Below are 19,551 nucleotides of genomic sequence, written 5' to 3'. Positions count from 1 at the left end.
GCCATGGCACGAGGCCGCTGCTTTGATATTGCTGGTCCACGATGGCTTGGTGGGAGAGAAAACCACAGCCATCAAAGCCTTACCACAGGGAGGAAAATAATGATCCTCCAGTACTTTCAACCGAAGTGCAGCCACGGACGGACAGAGTTTTTACCTCCTCTTTGGTTATAGTCGAGCAACTATAAGTAAGCTGATTATGATCTGATGAACCAAAAACTTTACAGAAGGCACACAAACAACTGCTTTGCCTTGAATTTGTTTTCTTGGCAGCCAAGAAATACATCATCTGCCAGTTATCTGGATAATCCTTGAAACCTTTAAGGGTATTAGAATCATGAGGAAAAAAATCAAAACAAGACCTTGCGTAGCTAACATGTTGTCATAAATAAACCGAGTAAATTTCAAATTATTGCTGGCAGGCTCTTGTGACTCAAATCCCTGCTTCTCTCTCACGCACAAAGAACACTCACTACGTGACGTTCCTGCAACAGGCAAGTAGTCAGTGATGGATTTGTGCAAGAAAACAAACATGACTTCAAACCAAAGTAAACAGCTCAGTCAATATATACTCACCAGCCACTTTATTAGTAACACATGTCGAACTGCTCGTTAATACAAATATTGGCCAATCACATGGCAGCTACTGTTTGCACTGATCTAGACATGGTCACAATGACATCATGAACTGAGCAAACTAAGCATCCGATTGTCTGTGTGTGTGTGTGTGTGGGGGGGGGGGGGGGGGGGGATGTGACATTGTTATTGGTGCCACGTAGGCAGAAACAGCTGACTTACTGCTGATCCTACACAAGCACCTCTGACGTTCACAGGCGATGTTCCTGAGAAGTTCCTGATTCTACCTCTGCATGAGGTATAATCAGAATCAAAACACTATCAATCCAGCAGGGGAAATTGTTTTTATTATCGACACACAATTAAAAATTATAAATATGAAAGAAAATGTAAATGCTGCACCGGTCCGCGAATACAAGCGGCGGAAATGAGCTTCCTCTGAAGGGTGGCTGGCCTCTCCCTTAGAGATAGGGTGAGAAGTTCAGCTATCCGGGAGGGGCTCAGAGTAGAGCCGCTGCTCCTCCACATCGAAAGGAGCCAGTTGAGGTGGTTCGGGCATCTGACAAGGATGCCTCCTGGGCGCCTCCTGGGTGAGGTGTTCCGGGCATGTCCCACCGGGAGGAGGCCTCAGGGCAGACCCAGGACACGCTGGAGAAATTATATCTCTCGGCTGGCCTGGGAACGGCTTGGTGTGACCCGGCCCCGGATAAAGCGGAAGAAGATGGATGGATGTAAACTTTCTCTACTAAAAAATAAGTAAAACAAAGACGCTAAAAGCTCCACACCCACAGCATGACTGACCTTGTGGGTAAGTTTATTGAGTCTGCTGGTACCTGCTGCCTCAGCACACCACAGTACAGATGATGGCACAGGCCACCACAGGCTCATACAACACTGTGAGCATCATCGGGGAGATATTAAACGACCTCAGTCGTCTCAGAAGTTGATAAGTTTTTGGAGAGCACTTCTGTGTTTTTAATGAAGTTTATTTTACTGTCATTGTGAACACCAAGACACCTGTAATCTTCCACTGTCTCCACCCAGACCCCATAAATGCAAACAGGAGTCAGCGGTGTTCTCATCCACATACAGTTTGCCCAAGTTAAGCTGCAGATGCTTTTGCCTGCAACACATAACAAAGTTACCCACCACAGCCTGATACAGCCCACTGTGGCTGAGTTATCAGAAAACTTTTGAAGGTGTCAGGCCTCAATGCAGGAGTTAAAGTCCATGGTGTAAAAGGGGAAGATGAGGGAGAGGGGACAGTGCCCCGCAGGGATCCCATATCGCTTACTACACTTACTGTCCGACACACAGTGCTGCAGGCGCACATACTGTGGTCTGCCAGTCACTTAGCAAACTATCCAGGTCACTAGGGAGGCATCCACCTGGATCACTGTCAATTTATCACCAGTAGAGCTGGCCTGAAAGCACTGGAGAAGTTCAAAAAACATGATTCCCACAGTGCACGTCAGTTTGTCCAGGTGGGCGTAGACATGGCTGAGCAGGTAGAGAATGGCTGGGAGGCAAACTGGAGAGTGGCGGACATTGTCCTGACACTTTGGGCTCCTTAGAACCAACTGAGCATTGTTTGAGTCTACAGCCTCCCTGATTATTGTCACTCCTTTATGAGCACAATGTAATCATTTTCTGATAACAGGTCACGTCACAAAGCTGAAACCATCTCAAACTTGGCTTCTTGAACATGACAGTGAGTTCACTGTACTCTAATGGCCTCCACAGTCACCAGACCTCAATCAAATAGAGCAGCACTTGGATGTGGTGGAACAAGAGATCATGGATGTGAAGTCAACACATGTGCAGCAACTGTGTGATGCTATCGTGTCAATCTTAGAGGAATGTTTTCAGCGCATCTTTGAATTTGAACTATGAAGAGTTAAGGCGCAGTATTAGCAAGGTGTATGTGGCCAGTGAGTACATGTAGTGCATGTAGTGCAGTATTTTCAAAGTAAGCTTTAAAGCATCACAGCTGCAAAGGAAATACTGCACTGACATTTACATTTGAGGCACCAGAAACAAAATTCAGATTTCAATGATTACCTTTGGGACAATATTCTCTAGTTGGCTCCTTCGTGTCTCTAAATGAAGGCAGATTAAACATAAATTCATTCTAAAGTTTTGCTAGTAAGAGTTACCTGAAAATCCTGGAGTATAATATTACTGAATAGCACTCATTTCCCCATGTGGGATTATTTTCTATAGTGACCTAAAAATTCAAAGCATCATCTGAAGATAACAGAGACCATCTAGTGGATATCAGGAGACGCTCTGCTTTTCTTCAACAACAACCTTGTGCAGCCCGTTGCCTCTCTGCTAATGGAGTCAGAAGCACGCCATGTACTACTTCTCTCCCAGCTACGCATTCAAACGCGGCTTTAAATAGACTGTGCCAGACACCCGGCACTTGAACCCACTGTCTTATATAACACAAAAACTGGTTCAGACGTGATTCACCAATCAAGGACCCTGGCATAGACTAGATTGTTTTTGTCTTTGAAAAATACTGTCAGACACAAGCATTCCTGTCTGGGTGTGACGAAAACAGGCAACAACAGCACTGCCGATATATTTCTGCAGGATGGAAAAACAGGTCAATCGGGGACTTTTAGATGAATTTGACATTCCTTGTAACAGTTTTCTTCTCTATGCAACAGATACATTTGCTTATTTGCTTTCCCTAAAGGGCTAGTTTCACATTTAGGGGCATAGTGTAGGATGGTTCTTACAGGGTTAGATGGCAGGCTGGATATAGAGGTGAAAGAAGCACCTCAGGAAGCCACGAGCTTAAAAAACATCCATTGTAAGTGTTGACATGCACAGTCTCTTCATTTTAGGCAGAGCCAGTCTTGTCATTTATGCCATGCAAAGCTATTTTTTAAGCATAAAGTTGGGTAAACATTTACTGAGGAGAAAGTCAAGAGTGGCTTTTTGTATAGCGTTAAATCAACACGATATGCTTCTTGGCCAATAACGTGTCAGATGAATAACAAACTAATCCAAGGAGGTCAGTGCCAGCGCTCTTCTGTGACTGAACCCACCTCGACAAGGGTGAAGAACAATCGCAGCGATGGCGAGTCGGGCAGAAGGGAAACATAGACGTGTTATAAAAAAAGAAGGAAGAGTGCGAGGCTGCGGCTGTGCACATTGTACAGACAGTTGACTGTTTCACAACCCTCCCACGGAGAGTGTGCTGAACGGCAGCCTCGCTTTGATCACCTCTCTAGATTAACTGACAGTGTGTGTAAGTGTGTGTGTTACACATATGGTGTTCTTGTGTTTGTTGGTACAGAGCTGCAGAGGACTGTGAGCATTTAACTAAAACTCCCTGAGGTTATGTGAAGGAAATATCTGAACTTCTCACTGTGTCAAATCTGTGGATACACGGAAAACATACAAGACGGTCAAATGTGGGAGGACCCACCATCATCAGCTGAGGCTTCACTGCTGTAGCCATCATAATCAGCAGTAAGCGGGCTGTACTTCTGCCGGCTCTCCCAGCTGAATCCTCCAGTGTGCTTGGCATTAGAGGACACCTTGGCTCCTCCTCTGAGGCCCTGGGAGCGGCTGACCGCTTCCTGATACTGACCCATCAGTTCATCCTCGCTGTCTGACGATGAAGCCTGCAAGTCAGCGTCGGAGTAGACCTTATCTGTTTGGGGATAGAGGACAATACAGTCAGTTCCACAATCATTTCCCTCCACACTGTCTTATATATCACAAAAACTGTTTCAGACATGATTCGACACACACAGTGTATATTAAATTAAAACAAAAACAATCGTGGTGTGATTGAACTGAAGACTTTTAGCATTAATTAGAGGTATTTTTAGGAATTTGCTGGCTTTATCTGAGGAAGTTTTATACACAGTCACACATTTTGAGGGGCTTAAAAGTAACTTGACTACTGACTGACTGTTTTATGGCCATGTGAGGCCCGTTACCTCGTTATAGAAATAAAAATTATGTTGATAAAAGATCTGGAACTACCTGTCTCCTGGAGCTCTCAATATGAGACCCAAAGAGATGTCCAATCAAGTGAGGGAGGCCGTTAATCATTCAATTGAAAAAACAAAACAAAAACAAAGAACCTTTAGAAGTGACCAAATCAACAAACTAGTACATTTTTTTTAAAAATAAAAGGAAGCATTCACTGGAAGAGCTGAAAAAAACCCACAGAAGATGACAAAAGTGGATGATGACAGGCTCAAAAGGTTGAAGGACATCGTGAAGGATTTGAATGTAGCTGAATGAAGGTCGATGAAGTTCATAATTTGCAAAATGAACATTGCACTGTATTTAATAAGGCTTTAAACAAGAGATTAAGTCTATAAGCTCATCAGGTCGAGTGTTTGGTACATTTATTAGACCGCCTGTCATAAAAGCAAGAAAACACAAGTTATTTAAAAAGCTGTTTAAAATAAAAATGATATTTATCAGGTAAAAAACAAAGTGAATTCTTGTTTTAACACCCAAATCTGAGCGGACAACCACCAAAAGTAATTTTTCTGTTCAAGAAAGCAAATAAATGATGGAAAATCTGGCATCTTAATCAAAAACTAATAATGTGCATTACTTTGTTTTTCTGCTGTTTCTAAAAGAGTAAAATTGAAAATGTTTGGATAACAACAATACTTATATTTTAGCATGAAAGAATATGATTAAAGAGCTTGCACACACTGGTGGAGTAACCATTACAAAAACATAAAATTGATTTTGAGAATCACCAATACTGTTAATTTAGAACATCTGAGGATTAAACCTCACACTGGGTGATGGTCTAATAGGTTTTGTAAGCACTACATGTTTGCTGATCTGATGGGATGTCCTTCCATAGACAGCATTTTGAAACCAGAGGAGATGCCCCCTGCTGGCTATTAGATGGAATTCAGGTTTAAGACAATTTTACTTTGGCTTCACTTTAAGAAGCATCTTTTTATATATAAAAATAAACACTGTATGGGTGGAAACAACAGATAAAATCAATGAGGGAAAAAAATCATTGCACTGGTTCTGGCAGCTGTAGCTTATTGGATCATTCTGAACAGAAAGCTCGTGATCGCTCAGAAAAGCCTTTGATAAGTAACTGCAGTGAAAACAGAAGAGCCCTGTGATTAAAAAGGAACATCTGCACCCTCATCCTGCGATGTTACTCTCTCCTTTTGGTTTCTCCTCCACCAAATTACCTCCATCATACATCCAGCGTGATGTAGTGACTGAATTCAGAGAAATTTACAAGATGTTTAAAATTCTGCTTGTGTTTTCAGTCTGTGTGTCATTTACTCTGATGTCATATACTCTTATGGGTTTTCTTGTTTATCTTGCCAAGTGGTTCTACAACATTTCTACTGGAATTATCACTCAATGCGACTCTTTCTTCATCACATATTAAATTTAAATCTCTTCTAAATTCGATAGCATTTATGGACTAAAGCATCCTTTAAACGAGTCATAAATTTGTCAAATGCATAAACTCATTTAGTTCGGTTAACTGATGGTTAGCCAAATCTGCTCACCTGCTTTGGTTGTATCAATCCAGCAACAATCATGCAACTTTCAATTAATGCCTTTTGAGTCACAACAACAACATGCTTTCATCAATGCTTTTAAAAAAGAGCTTCCAAATGTATTTATTAGCTGTGCCGTGACAGACTGGCAGCCTGGCCAATGGCGGATGAGATATTCTCCAGGTGTTCTCCTACGCCCCATTCCTACGCGCCAAAATGAGATTTTTGTTGTTTTAAAAGCTGAACAGGTGACACGTTTTGAAACTACTACAAAGGTTGAAAAGAAACTGGATAGATTTGTAACAGGTGTGTTTTACAAAAGCTAATGGACGTGATCTGAACACAAAAGCACAAATTGCCAGAGCCAATTTGCCTTCCACTGCAGGCAGGCGAGGGCGTCTCAATAAAAGCTGCTGCGTTTTCACAATACCATTTAAGAGACCCTTAAACAGGCAAACGTGTGATTCCACACGGAGGACAGATTGAGATTGAGTGAACCAAGACTTTCAATAGTCTAAACTTTGAACGTGTGCAGCAACCTGAAGTCACAGTGGAGGCTGTTTAAACAGTAATGAAGATTATTTCCAATAATGAAGCTGCCATGGTGCTCTGTGCACAGTTGTTACACAGCTGACAACTATTCATGGAAAACATAAAAGACTTTTTTTTATCTTTGCCATCCTTAAATATTCAAACTCTAAGTCAGGCCTCGAGGGCCGGTGTCCTGCAGGTTTCAGATGTGTCCTTGATCCAACACAGCTCATTTAAATGGCCAAATTACCTTCTCAACATGTCTTGAAGTTCTCCAAAGGTCTGATAATGACCTAATCATTTGATTTAGGTGTGATATCTAAAGCCTGCAGGACACCGGCCCTTGAGGCCTGGAGTTGAACATCCCTGCTCTAAGTGGTCACTTAAAGACTATAGTTAGTTACACGTCCTCTCAATTAGAAGAAGGTATTTCTCAATGTGATGCAGATGCTCAGTGAGGGGATAATTAAAATTAGGGAAAGAAACACAATAAAGCAGAGAATAAAAATGTAGCTGATCAGAGCAGTAAGCGAAGTCAGGAAGCTAGTTTTCTCTCACTGTAGCTTTGTATTTTTTCCAGCAGGAGGCAGCACAGCTTTTAAAATAACCCAATCCGTGGTTGCTCTGCAAACCTTCCCACTAACTCAACATACATTCCCACTTACAACATGCAGTCTTCAATACATACATCTTTAACAAACAGAATCAGGAAACTGTAAACTGTTTTTTCAACAGACCGGTAACAATTCGAACTCAAATATTTGTCTCATGTGTCTGTCAAAACAGCCACTGTTCCAAATCTGTCCACACAGAAGGTCATTGAGATTAGTCACTTTGCTGCGTTACACTGCCTGCCTTTGTTTTCTGCAGATGGCTTCTCTGAGTCGAGCAAACTCCCCGTGTGGGCTCCCGGGGGGCACCAACCTTTTAAACCTTTGAAGCCCCCGTGGGCAGATGACAAGTAAACAGTCCTACAGCTGTCAGTAACAGTAATCCCGGCATGGGCTGAGAAAGGCCAGTGTCAGTGGAAAATGCCTCCATGCAGAGGCAGGGCCTCGTGCTGGGATCAAAGGCACTAAAGAAAATCAGATGTGAAAGAAAGACAACCGAATGTGCTTTCATTTTAAATTTATGCATGCTCACCTTGCAGCTCAGTGGTTTTCCTGAATTCATCAAGGCACTGAAGGCTTCCTGGGTTCTCTAGTGCCAACTTATTGTTGAGGTACCAAAACAGGAAAGTCATGAGGATGATGAAGAGTCCGATGGCTGTCAGAAACCCCAGCACCTCTGGAGAGACTAGAAAACAAATACGCATTTTTAAATATCAAAACGTGACTACTTAAGCTGTTTTTAGCCTTAAATCCAATGTAGTAGGTTGTCATGTTGTAAGAAATGGTAATAATGGTAATAATTTATTCACACCCGCTTTCACTTTTTCTGAGCTAAAAAAAAATATTCAGAAGAAGTGACAGTTAAGTGAAACCTGGGTCCAGGCCAGAAACAACACAACTATCCTCTAATGCTAACAGGACATCACCTCTTTGCAAAACATCTGCAAAATCAGCAGGTGAACACAAAGCCAGCAGCAAAGAATGTAGAGTGATGTTACAGATGAATGTATGAGCCAAATATTTAACAGGGAACAGAATAAGTGCCAAAAAAAAGCAGTCCAACTTCAACTCTCAATTTCTATCTATATCTATTTCTACAATAAAATCGACGTGACATCTGACTTTTTACTTTTCCACATTGACAGAGTTTTTCACGTGTTTCAAAATAAGGAATCCTGTCAGTGTGTAGGACTAAGAGACTGAAGTTAGCCTAAGATTAATCTTTATGCTTTTCACTCATAATTATAAAACATTTCAGGTCCTCTTGGTGAGTAGAGAAAAAAAAACCCATAATAAATAATTTTTAGATTAGTTATTAAGTAGCGTGTGATATATGTTACTTTTTTGAAAACGACCACAAATTACATTAACCAGTTGTTAAAAATAAAAACAAATGACTAATGTCCACATTCACAAACATCTTAGTTGTACAGTTAGAACACATCTTGGCTCCAGCTGAAACCTTCGCTGGGTACAATGCAGAAAAAACATCTGTACTGTGTCAGTATTTAGCATCTGACAAAAAAACACTTCTACAAACAATGCAGATGAGAGACACAGAGGCAAAGAAACCAGAGTGAAGGAGACACTCAGAGGGGTTGTGTCACTGTAGAAACGCAACCTGTTGGTTGCCATAGTGACAGGTTCAGGTGCAGCATCACACGGACCCCCAGACGCACGGGCGAGTCAGATCTCATTAAAGGCAGCACTGAGTGCCGCACATCAGGAGATCCAGTTAGGTCTGGACACAAACATCATTAGCGAGGCTTTGTTACGCCAGAATGAACCGGCCCAGGTGATACATGTATCCTGACTGCACTGGTGACAATATAAATGCATGACCTTCAGCTACATGTATGACCTTATGACATCAGGATGGAGGTGCAACGCCATCACAGACGGTTAAACGTCAGGATGCTTTTCTATTCTCTCCATCAGTGGCATCAAAGTGATCAAATAAGCCTATCATCTTTGTCCTAAACCACTTTTTTACTGTGCTTACATTAAAGATTTAGCTGCAATCAGCCTTCAGAGACCTGCTGTCACCACCTGCAGCCAGTTCAGAAGATTTTTTAGCATTTCACTAAGGACAACTCATCTGTAACCAGAGGGTTCACTTCACTTGTTGGACTGTCTGGCTGAAGTGAGCGGTTATAACTGTTAAATATAAAAACACGGACAATACAAGGATGGAAACCTCCATGCAACAATGGAAAAAAATAGGTGGTTGACCAGTGAATGTGTTGAATTTTTTTTGCTTTCAACAACCACCTGCATGTAGTTGCAGCAACCCGCTGGTCATCAAGATGTTGAGCGTAAAACAGTCGTTCAATCACAAGGCAATTGCACAGACAATGGCTTTTACATTGCCAACATGTTGCAAGCACAACTCATGTGTCGTATTCTGGTTATTCTGGTAATTGTGTCACTTATTTTGGAGGGTTTACAGAATTCATGCTTCAAACCTACGAGGTGCTGGGTGAACTCTAAATTCACCTAGCTGACAACACAAGGTTGTAGCACAGTGTAAAAAATGAAGTATTTGATAAGTGTATATTTTTTAGATATTGTCAGGGATCCTGGGTCTGAGCGACCCAGGATCCCTGAGCAGTTATGGACTAATATTATAATATATATTTTGTATTGCTGTCCCTCGTTATCCCTGCTTGTGTGTGTGTGTGTGTGTGTGTGTGTTTCTGCGGGCGCCTTCAGGCCTGGTGGGTGTGGCCCTGCTGGCGGACTGGCCACACCCGAAGCCACACACCTGCTGCTGATCAGGCCTCGTCGGGGGAGCTACTTAAGAGAGTCTTGGAGCTCCCACCGACGTGGGATCATTTCGTGAGACTTCCCGTCAGTTCTCCAGCTGGTCTGTTTGTGAGTGTGAGCTTACCAAGTGAACTGAGGGTACTAACTACTGCCTCTATTTTCCCAGGAAGGATTGCTGGATGAGAGGGCAGCAGACACAGAGTGCACTGGCACGAGGGAGCAGACACATGGGCACAAACACGGGGAGAAGACACGGAGTGGAAGTCGGGAGCACACGGGGATGTATTATTGTTGTGTATCAGTTCCATCACTGTAAATAAACGCACTGCTTGTACATAGAGCACCGCGCCTGGGTCCTCCTTCCCCACACCCCCCACGGTTTGCCATGCCGAACCGTGACAGATATGGTTTAAAATGCCAACTTCTGTTTGGCAACTCTCTGGCAACAAATCCACCCCTGACCATTTTCTCCTCCTCATTTTGTTGCTCATCCTCTGTTTTGTCAACTAAAGGGGAAAAAAATGGAACTTTTAAAGGTTTTGATGATAAAGATGATAAAGAGCCATTTTAAAGGTGTCTGGATCCAGATCAACTTCAAAGGTTAGTCAGCTCTAAGCAGGGCCGAGCCAGATTTCTACTGAAATGTTTATGAAACACAGTTTTGAATAATCCTGTTAACAAGCTAAACTAATCCCAAAATCTCGCTGAAGTCAAAATTTAAAATGAGGGACAATTAATACTTTTTCCCCAGCATAACGAGAAACATTCCCAATTGTCTCAGCTATGATGCCTGATACTGTAGATCAACCATCTTAGTGACACAACAGACTGCAGCTGTGCTAACCAAAAGTGCTATTAGACAATAAACACTACAATGGAAGTAAAGCGCCTATTAAAGCCAATAAAGGCACTCATTAAAGCCATTTTTAATAAGTATGACGCATGTTCTTACAGAATGATTATGTCTTACACTACAGAGCTTTGCAAAGAGGCTGCTGGTTGTGGTGAACAGATCAATGGATGATAAAACCAGCAGATTCAGTGTGGTGTCTAATGGAATCAAATGTTTCCTCAGTGCTGCAGAATTGCTTTGCATTCAGAACATGTGGGGAAGAACAGGGGATTTTACCTCTGAAAGCTGCTCGCTCAAACACTTCATACACAGAGAAAGTTTGTGACAGAAAGAAAACTTTAGCAGCAGTCTGTATACTTTCTGTCATCCACCTGAATACTGGTGAGCATACAGAGTGGTGCACAGTGGTGATGGTGAGAAGAATTTAGATCCCAGGATGCAGTGAATGAGAAATAAATGTTCAATGTTCTTTCCAAAACTTGAAAGGGTTTAACATGCTACACCTACACCTGGCTCCTGTTTCACATTATGCAACCAATGGCATCGTTACTTATAGATGTATAAAAGATAGATCCAGCTGCTGTGGTAGGATCCATCTGTTTTTGAATGTCATTAAGAAGCTTCAGGATGAGTATTTTCACTGGTTCCATTTTGGTGCTTTAAAACCAAAGGTGACTGGTGCGTTGTAAATTTTACTGTGAACCCACAACCTATAATATATCCTAGATAATCCTAGTGATACGTATAATGCACATACACATAAACACATAAAATGAACTTAACATGTTTGATATGATCAGAATGGAGTGACCGAGCCCATCAAATCATCAATAAAACAGTTCCCATATTCTTCTGTAGCATCAGAACCCGTGTTTGCAACCTCAGTCATCGCCCCCTGGTGGTCGTTATAAAGAATGCAGGTTTAAGGCCATTTTGCGTCAACTTGACTTCAGATCTAAAAGCTACATCTATCATCTACATCATCATTCAAATACAGATCAAGGAGGTCCATTTAGAGAACATTTCCTCAAACAAAAATCCAAAATGTAAAAGCCAGCATGCATTAAAATTCAATGCAATAAACTTTGATACAACTATTACGCTACTTTAGTGTCTTTTCTCCGTTTCCCTGACTTGTTTCTTTGGATGCCTCTATATGAGTTACAATGCATGCAACTAGCTTGTATTTCCTGTGTACAAACACTGACTACTGTAAAAACAAAAGAAAATGCTGATTAAAATAACTAAACTGTAATTGCGGGAAAAGTTGTGCAGAGTAAAATAAAAAATGCAGCACTAGGTCTGGGTCTGTAAAGAACAGTCCACCTATTTTTTTCAATGTATGTGGATACACATCTTTCACCAGTCATACATAATAATTTATTTGACCCAAAGAATCATGGGTGTACTGACATACGCCCATGAATGATGGGGTGGCAGAGGTACTCAGCAGCAGCCAATACGTAAAAGAATAAACGCCTGAGAAGCACTTGCTTTACAATATTTCATGCACAGTCACAAAAGTGGAGAGATGGAACAGGTTTTCAAGTGCAATGGGAGACTTTAGATTACTGCTGAGCTCATTTACCATGATGAATGCAGCTCTACATGTAAAAGTCCATTTTGTTCAATTAAACCAAGCTGCTGCCTTTCTTACAAATGGGAGATAATGAGCCCATCTGGCAAGAAAGTACTTAGAAGACGTGTTTCTCCATTAGTGGCAATGATGACTGGTTCTCTGTTTTTAATTCCAATATAATGGCTGTAACAATTAACTGGTTTTAGCCATTAGTGGCACCAAGAGGAAAGAACTTGCACTGGTTTCAGTCTATTGTGTGTTTGTCAAGATTGAATAAAACCAGGTTCATTCCAGGTTTGAAGGAAAAATACATCTGTTCTTTTAAAGGGGAACTATTATGCTTGTCCTTACTTTTGTAATATTTTACACTGATCAGAGTTTCTGCCAGGAAGTTGTTAACCCCAGTGGCTTTGACAAGCAAAATTAATCAATGTGCTTTAACACTAACTGGTAGGTGCATCTCCTCAGACGCAGCGACAGGCAGTGGGGTTTATTTCCCATTTTACGGCCTACACCAGTGACAGAACTCTGCATCAACTTAACATCATTCCTACAGCCAAGAATGAGCTGGTCGATCGTATTTTGTCATCACTGGGAATCATCTTACCAGTTAAAACAAATCTTTTTACCAATTTTAAGGTTTTTTTTTTAGTTTTTTCAAGCTGGTGTTTATTTCCATCTTAGACAGGTGGTGGTGTTCATATTAAAGAGGGCCAAAGCATCTAATAATGAGATCACCACATGTACTTACTACTTGCTTACTATCAATGTTTGTGAGCATGGAAGCCCCGCCCACCAGTTTTTCAAACCATTGGTTTACAAAGCACAGCAATCAGAAAAAGGTGTGTTGAAAGGCAGACACTGACAACCTGTAGTTAAATTCAGTCTTTATTTATAAAGCACAGTCACCTCGAGGTATTTTATACTGTTAGGTAAAGACCCCACAATAATACAGAGACAACCCTAACAATCAGAAAACTGCCTCTAAGCAAGCACTTGGCAACAGTGGGAACTAAAAACTCCCTTTAACAGGAAGAAACCTCCAGCAGAACCAGAAGAAGGCTCAGGGAGAGGCACCGTCTGCCGCAACTGACTCGGGTTGATGGACGGGAGACTGAGGGCGACAGTTTTGGATGCAAAGAGCCTTCCAGCTCTATATAGGTCTTTAGGGAAACAGCTCCTAGACTTTAAACACTTTCCTGATGCGTTTATGGCCTCAGTGACTTTTCTGGGTTGGACTGAATAAAAACAATGAGACCATTTTGTAAATTTTGATCATTCTGTTTCAGAAAGGAGGATTATCTGTGATGTGCTCTCATGACTTGTGATTAATTTGTTATTGACAAGTTGTTAGCAGTCAGTTCCTCTCCTCGTTCCTGACATAAACTTTCAAAATATGTATGTGGCAACGAGTAAACTCTTATCTGAAGGCTTTCAAAAAGGACTTCACAATGCTGCATAAAGGCCCAGTACAAGTTAAATCCAGATGTTTATTGAACTGTGAATCATGCAAATCTACTCTTTTAGAGTTCAAAATGAAAAATACAGATCTGGAGCTTATTTTACGCATAACATCGTCCCAGTTAAGCTTAAGTAATTGTTGCTTTAACAACAAGACTGCTACACAAAACAACCAGACTCTTTCACATCTAAAGAAGCAGAAGACAGTTACATAACCTGCCGTGTGCTTATTTCCACCTGATACTCGTCTGTTAGCCTTAAAACATGTGTGCATGCCAGGAAATTTGGCAGATTTTAATTTTGTTGTCCTCTTTGTCTGTAATGAGCCGATTATTGTTGGTAGCTTTCAGTGTCTGGTCACACGGCGCTAAGGGAGCAGGAGGCGTTCTCTCATGGGAATGTCTGTCTGCTCACACTGTACCAGCTTCTCACTGTTGACTGAATTATTCACAGCACAGATGGAGCGGGAGGGATCCTGCTCTGTATAATTCCCCAAATGCCTCAAACAGGGAAAAGAATATTAAATCGTGGAGATCTACAGTGAGTTTCACTCCTGACTTCAAACTACTATATATTTTTATTTTATCTACACATAAACTGCATCATACTTCTTTCATCTTCTAAAAAACAAAACAAAATATTTCATTAAAGAAAATGTTTTTTTAATTCCACAGCAAAACTGGTGCTGTGTGAAAGTGTGGGTGCTGTGTGGTATAAGCTGTCTAACATCATTTATCATTTTCCTGTTGGACTTACTTCACCAAATAAGCCAGATTCCATTAAAATACTGAGAATAGCCCCGTGTGTGGGACTGACTGATGACTCACCGGACGATTAAACAATAACCGACTGTGTTACACAAGAAGCACAGAGAACAATTATGTGGGAAAGGAACCCTGTAACAGCTATAAAATGTACCGAACACCTTTAAAAAGAGCCACTTTTTGAAAATTAATGTGTGAAGTGAATTAACAACCAAGTACTTTAGAAAATACACATATTTGGCATTTCCTGCAGCATAACTCATACTTTCCTCCTCATGGCAACAGATCAATGAAATCAGTTCAGGATTAAATTCCTAATTAAATTTAGAGAAATATGAGTATCAGAAAAATACAAAAACTTGTATGTGCAGTTTTCACAAACTGAGAAAGATTTTATGCAATTAACAGATGTCTCTGTTAATGGAAAATAAAACCTCTTAATAGTGATTCCCCCCCCCCCAGAAATGACACCACAGATTATAATGCTGCAAATATATAAATACTGCAACACTTTGTGGGTCACAGGCTCACCCACAGCTGTGCTCCCTTACATGTTTACAAAAGAAGAGAAATCCTGTGATTCTATATTTGGATCGAATATCGTTCTGATAATGAATTCATTAGCTACATATATGTATATACAACCAGCCACTTCATCAGGTACACCGTCAGACCTCTTCAGATGGTTTTAATAGACCTCTCTGCACTGAATCATACTTGTTATTAATCTCTGTCTCTCTTCCACAGCATGTCTTTATCCTGTCTTCCTTCTCTCTCCCCAACCGGTCACAGCAGATGGCCCCGCCCCTCCCTGAGCCTGGTTCTGCTGGAAGTTTCTTCCTGTCAAAAGTTTTTCCTTGAGGCGACTGTTGTTGTGATTTGGCGCTGTATAAATAAAATTGAATTGAATTTTACCCTCAGAGCTGTATTATTCCTTAATGGCATAGATTAGCAGCTATCATGACAGCATGCAGATTTATAGGCAACACATCCATTATGTGACCCCCCCGATTCTACCACATCCCAAAGGTGCTTTATTGTATTGAGACCTGATGCCTATGGAGGCCATTTGAGTGCAGTGTCTTCATTGCTATGTATAAGAAACCAAATTGAGATGATTAGAACTTGGCTGGTGCATTAAATTGCCATCAGAAAATACATAATGTTTGGTCATAAAGAGATGGATATGGTTAGGAGAATTACTCAGGTACACTGTCGCATTTAAATGAAGCTCAGTTGGTACTAAGAGATGCCAGATTTCTGATCAAATCATTCATCTACTGTCCATTTTTGTTGAGCCTGAGTGAGATGTACTCTCAGTTCCTGTGTCTGTTCCCATATGACAGAAGTGGCATCCAGTGTGGTCTTCTGCTGCGGTAGCCAATCAGCTTTAAGGTACAACGTCTGAGTTGTAACAAGCGTGTGTTTGAGTTAGTCCTCCCTCTCCAACAGCTCAAAGTAGAGCTCCTTCTGTGTGACGAGCAGTGTTGGTCAAGTTACTTGAAAAAAGTAATCAGTAACTAATTACTGATTACTTCCCCCAAAAAGTAATCCCGTTACTTTACTGATTACTTATTTTCAAAAGTAATTAATTACTTAGTTACTTAGTTACTTTTTAAAAACACGATTTACAACCTGAAGAGGTGATAAAGCGATAGATCTTTCAGCCCAATTCTACATTTTCTACATAATCCATCATACAAAATGTAATCAAATGGAAAAATCTCTTTTTTAAACTTGTTTTATTAGTTTTAATCTTTTAACTTTATGCATCAAGCAAAAATTTAATTATATGAAACATTCTCTGACTTCAATAAATTAGTTTTCTGCACATTCCAGCACATAAAATAAAATGTTTTTTGTGTTTACACTCACTCTTTCAAATAGATGCAAGTAAAACACAGCAGAAAATAAATAAAGTCAAAGACTCAGCGGTCCTGTTGCTTTTTCACCTATTAAGCAGCACTGCGGTAGGCGGAGGTTTACCCTGGTGCAGGTGTGCCGCGGTCAGTTGAAGAATCCGCGACTTTCTCTGTGAGTTTCCCATTACGTCATAGCGCACTCGGTGCTTGCTTGGAAGTTTAAGGGTTTTTTTCGCTGTAAAAAGAAGTTTTCTTCCCACGCACAACAGACACTAATGTTTTTGTCACTTTTTATGGAATCAAACTCAAAGTAAGGTCAGTACTTCCACGCTTTAAACACTGCACGCTCATACTCTCTCCCACAATCGATATGTGATCCATTGTTGATCTGCACACAGCTGTTGTCACTAACGGCGCACTCGCTTAAGTCACTGTCATGAGACATTCTCGCAAAAAATCACGGTTTTAGTAACGGGAAAGTAATGGTAATCTAATTACCGTTTTTGCAATAGTAATCCCTTACTTTACTCGTTACTTGAAAAAAGTAATCAGATTACAGTAACGTGTTACAAGTAACGCGTTACTGCCCATCTTTGGTGATGAGTGGAGCAAAATGTTTTTCTTTTACTTTTCTTGATCCTGCTTTACTAAAATAACTAAATTAGGTTTTACGAGTAATGCACATATTTAACATTTTGTCGTGTGAAATGTTTAAGCCATGCCTCATGTTGCCTCAGGCAAAACTGAATGGCTCCCATTATCCTTCTCAGAGTGAGGAGTAAAGCTCAATTTAATTCTGGTATTGGATGGGTACTCCGTATCAGCAGTAATTCAGAGATTTAATTAGATTTAATTAAAAATTGATTCTCCAGTCACTGGTGAATGCAAAAGAAAAGGCACAATGAAAATTGCATTTCGCTTTAATCAGTGTAAGAAAAGCAATTGGCTTCAACTCCTCAAAAAACAGTTAAAAGATGACAACCACCTCCCTGGTTGGGGAGATCCAACAGTTTTCATGTTCGTCTAAAATAAAACTCCTGTAGCTGCCAACATTTCACACCAGTGGGAACCAAGAATTACAACCAGAAAAGCCTTTTAATAGTTTAACATTCAATGCAATGACAGCAAGAGCCAGAGGCGTCCTCGGCTTTCATTTTACAATGTCAGGTTTTCTAAAAGGACACAGTGGATGAACTACATCTCACGTGATGCTCCAGGAGGAGGAAGAGGACATTGCTGGATAAAGTCGGATCTGTCCACATGCCAACTGTCATCAAGAACCAAACCTCCTCAAATCCACATAGACACCCACACACTCCACAGGCAGCTCATAAGCACTCTCAGCGCTCCCATGCAAACTCCCACACATACTCTGAAGCACATTACCCACAGAGTAGCCACACACATGCAAACACACAACACATACACCTGTGGTAGTTTCAAACAAATGGATTAAACCCACATTAAACCCACGCACACACACACACACACACAGTTCTACAAGCAGACCACTCAGCTGCCCCCTCCATCATGATCAGGACCTTCTGCAATCACTTGTGCATATTTATTTTTTAGTTTGAAATACTTTCTTTATGAACATGAGTATGCTGTGGTAAAAGAGAAGTACTCGGTACTTTCACTGAACATGCCAAGTTACAGCTCTTCTAGTTAACTTGATTTATTAGTGTGTAAAAATGCAAAAAAATAAATAAATAAATAAAAAATCTGGCAAGTCAGGAACATCAATATATGAGCTGCATCGAAAACAAACCATGTCTGCTCACCGAGAAATGACTAGGAGCAGGATTTGTTATTAATATATGACAGTGAAAAATAATTACTAAGGTTAACCACGCATTGGAGGGTATAAGCATCCTGGATTTCTTTTAGGTAACCCAAAAAAGACAAAAACAGCCTTCACACTTCTTGGCTCCAAGTAATCGATCTTTAGGAGCTTCCTCAGGCAACACTGTGCACACCTCTCTCTTTTTTTTCCTGCAACATCCTCTCACTTCCGATATTCTTCACCAAATCAATTGATGTCTTTGTTATATAAGGATAAAAAATGAGAGAAATATATCCAGTGAAAGCTCTTAGTAGATAGCATACGTATCACCCTGCTAAATCCTTAGCCTCTTCCAAGACACAAGTGTGAGGATTTCTATTACTATAAAGGTCATATCCAACCTTTAAATGTCACTTCCCTTTGTTGGCAAAAGCCATGATGTTCACAGAACCACCAAGAAGATGCAAATGGTATCAGGTGACATTTAAATGGGTGAAGTCTCATTTATCAGTTTGTTCAGAGTTTCATTTCAAACTCTGCTTTCATCATTTCTAATGTTTCCGGTTGCTTCCTTACTGATTGTGAAACCTTCTCCTGGACGTCAAGACTTGTGTGGAAAATGCGCTAAAAGACGCATGTAGAGGTTTCGCTCTAAAAGATGAATTCGTTAAACAACAAATTAAGTGCCTTAATTTATATTTTTGAAATATGATTTTCATTCAGTGATAATAACCTTTAATAAGAACAACAACAACCTTTCCTAAAGTGAAGCAGCACATTGAAGCATTATTAAAAAAGAAAAGAAGCTCTTCATATGCAAATAAGATATTAATGCAGAAGTAGTAATTTGTTGTTTTGATAACTACAGCACAATACTGGTTCAAGAACTTTGATTACAGAATACAAACTACAGTGTTTTTATTTTCTAATAATGAAAATTATAGAAAAATATGAGTAAAACTGGGCAGCTACAAACTCATCTTATTCCTTATCCGTTATTATTTGTTTCTAAAAAATACAGGGGAACCCTGACGTTCTCCTCCTAAATCTCTGAAAGCCTGAACCATCCAACACTAAATCTAAACTAATGTTCAAGAAGCTGTTTTTATGTCCCATCATATTCTGTCATAAACAAATACACACATACTTTCACTCAAACCTTCATGGCCTTCCTCCCATTTTTTATGTACGCATGATGTAGTCAGTGTAACGACATATATGTACTTTTATATTATCGTCT

The 19,551-nt window shown here is 40.5% G+C and overlaps 1 protein-coding gene across 2 annotated transcripts in view; it reads right to left on the bottom strand.

The window, feature by feature from the left end:
• Positions 1 to 19,551, bottom strand: part of syt14a (synaptotagmin XIVa) — a 57,551-nt gene that overhangs the window by 23,044 nt on the left and 14,956 nt on the right. For both annotated transcript variants that reach the window (XM_026151067.2, XM_026151068.2), the window contains exons 3-4: positions 7,773 to 7,925; positions 4,016 to 4,243 (exon numbers count right to left, since the gene is read on the bottom strand). In XM_026151067.2, the coding sequence (XP_026006852.1) occupies positions 4,016 to 4,243; positions 7,773 to 7,925 (381 nt within the window). The remainder of the gene's footprint in view (positions 1 to 4,015; positions 4,244 to 7,772; positions 7,926 to 19,551) is intronic.

Source organism: Astatotilapia calliptera, chromosome 19 (genome assembly GCF_964374335.1).
Source record: "Astatotilapia calliptera chromosome 19, fAstCal68.1, whole genome shotgun sequence".
NCBI lineage: Eukaryota > Metazoa > Chordata > Actinopteri > Cichliformes > Cichlidae > Astatotilapia > Astatotilapia calliptera.
Note: the sequence above shows the minus strand (reverse complement) of the source record. Positions and strands in the feature narration are given on the sequence as shown.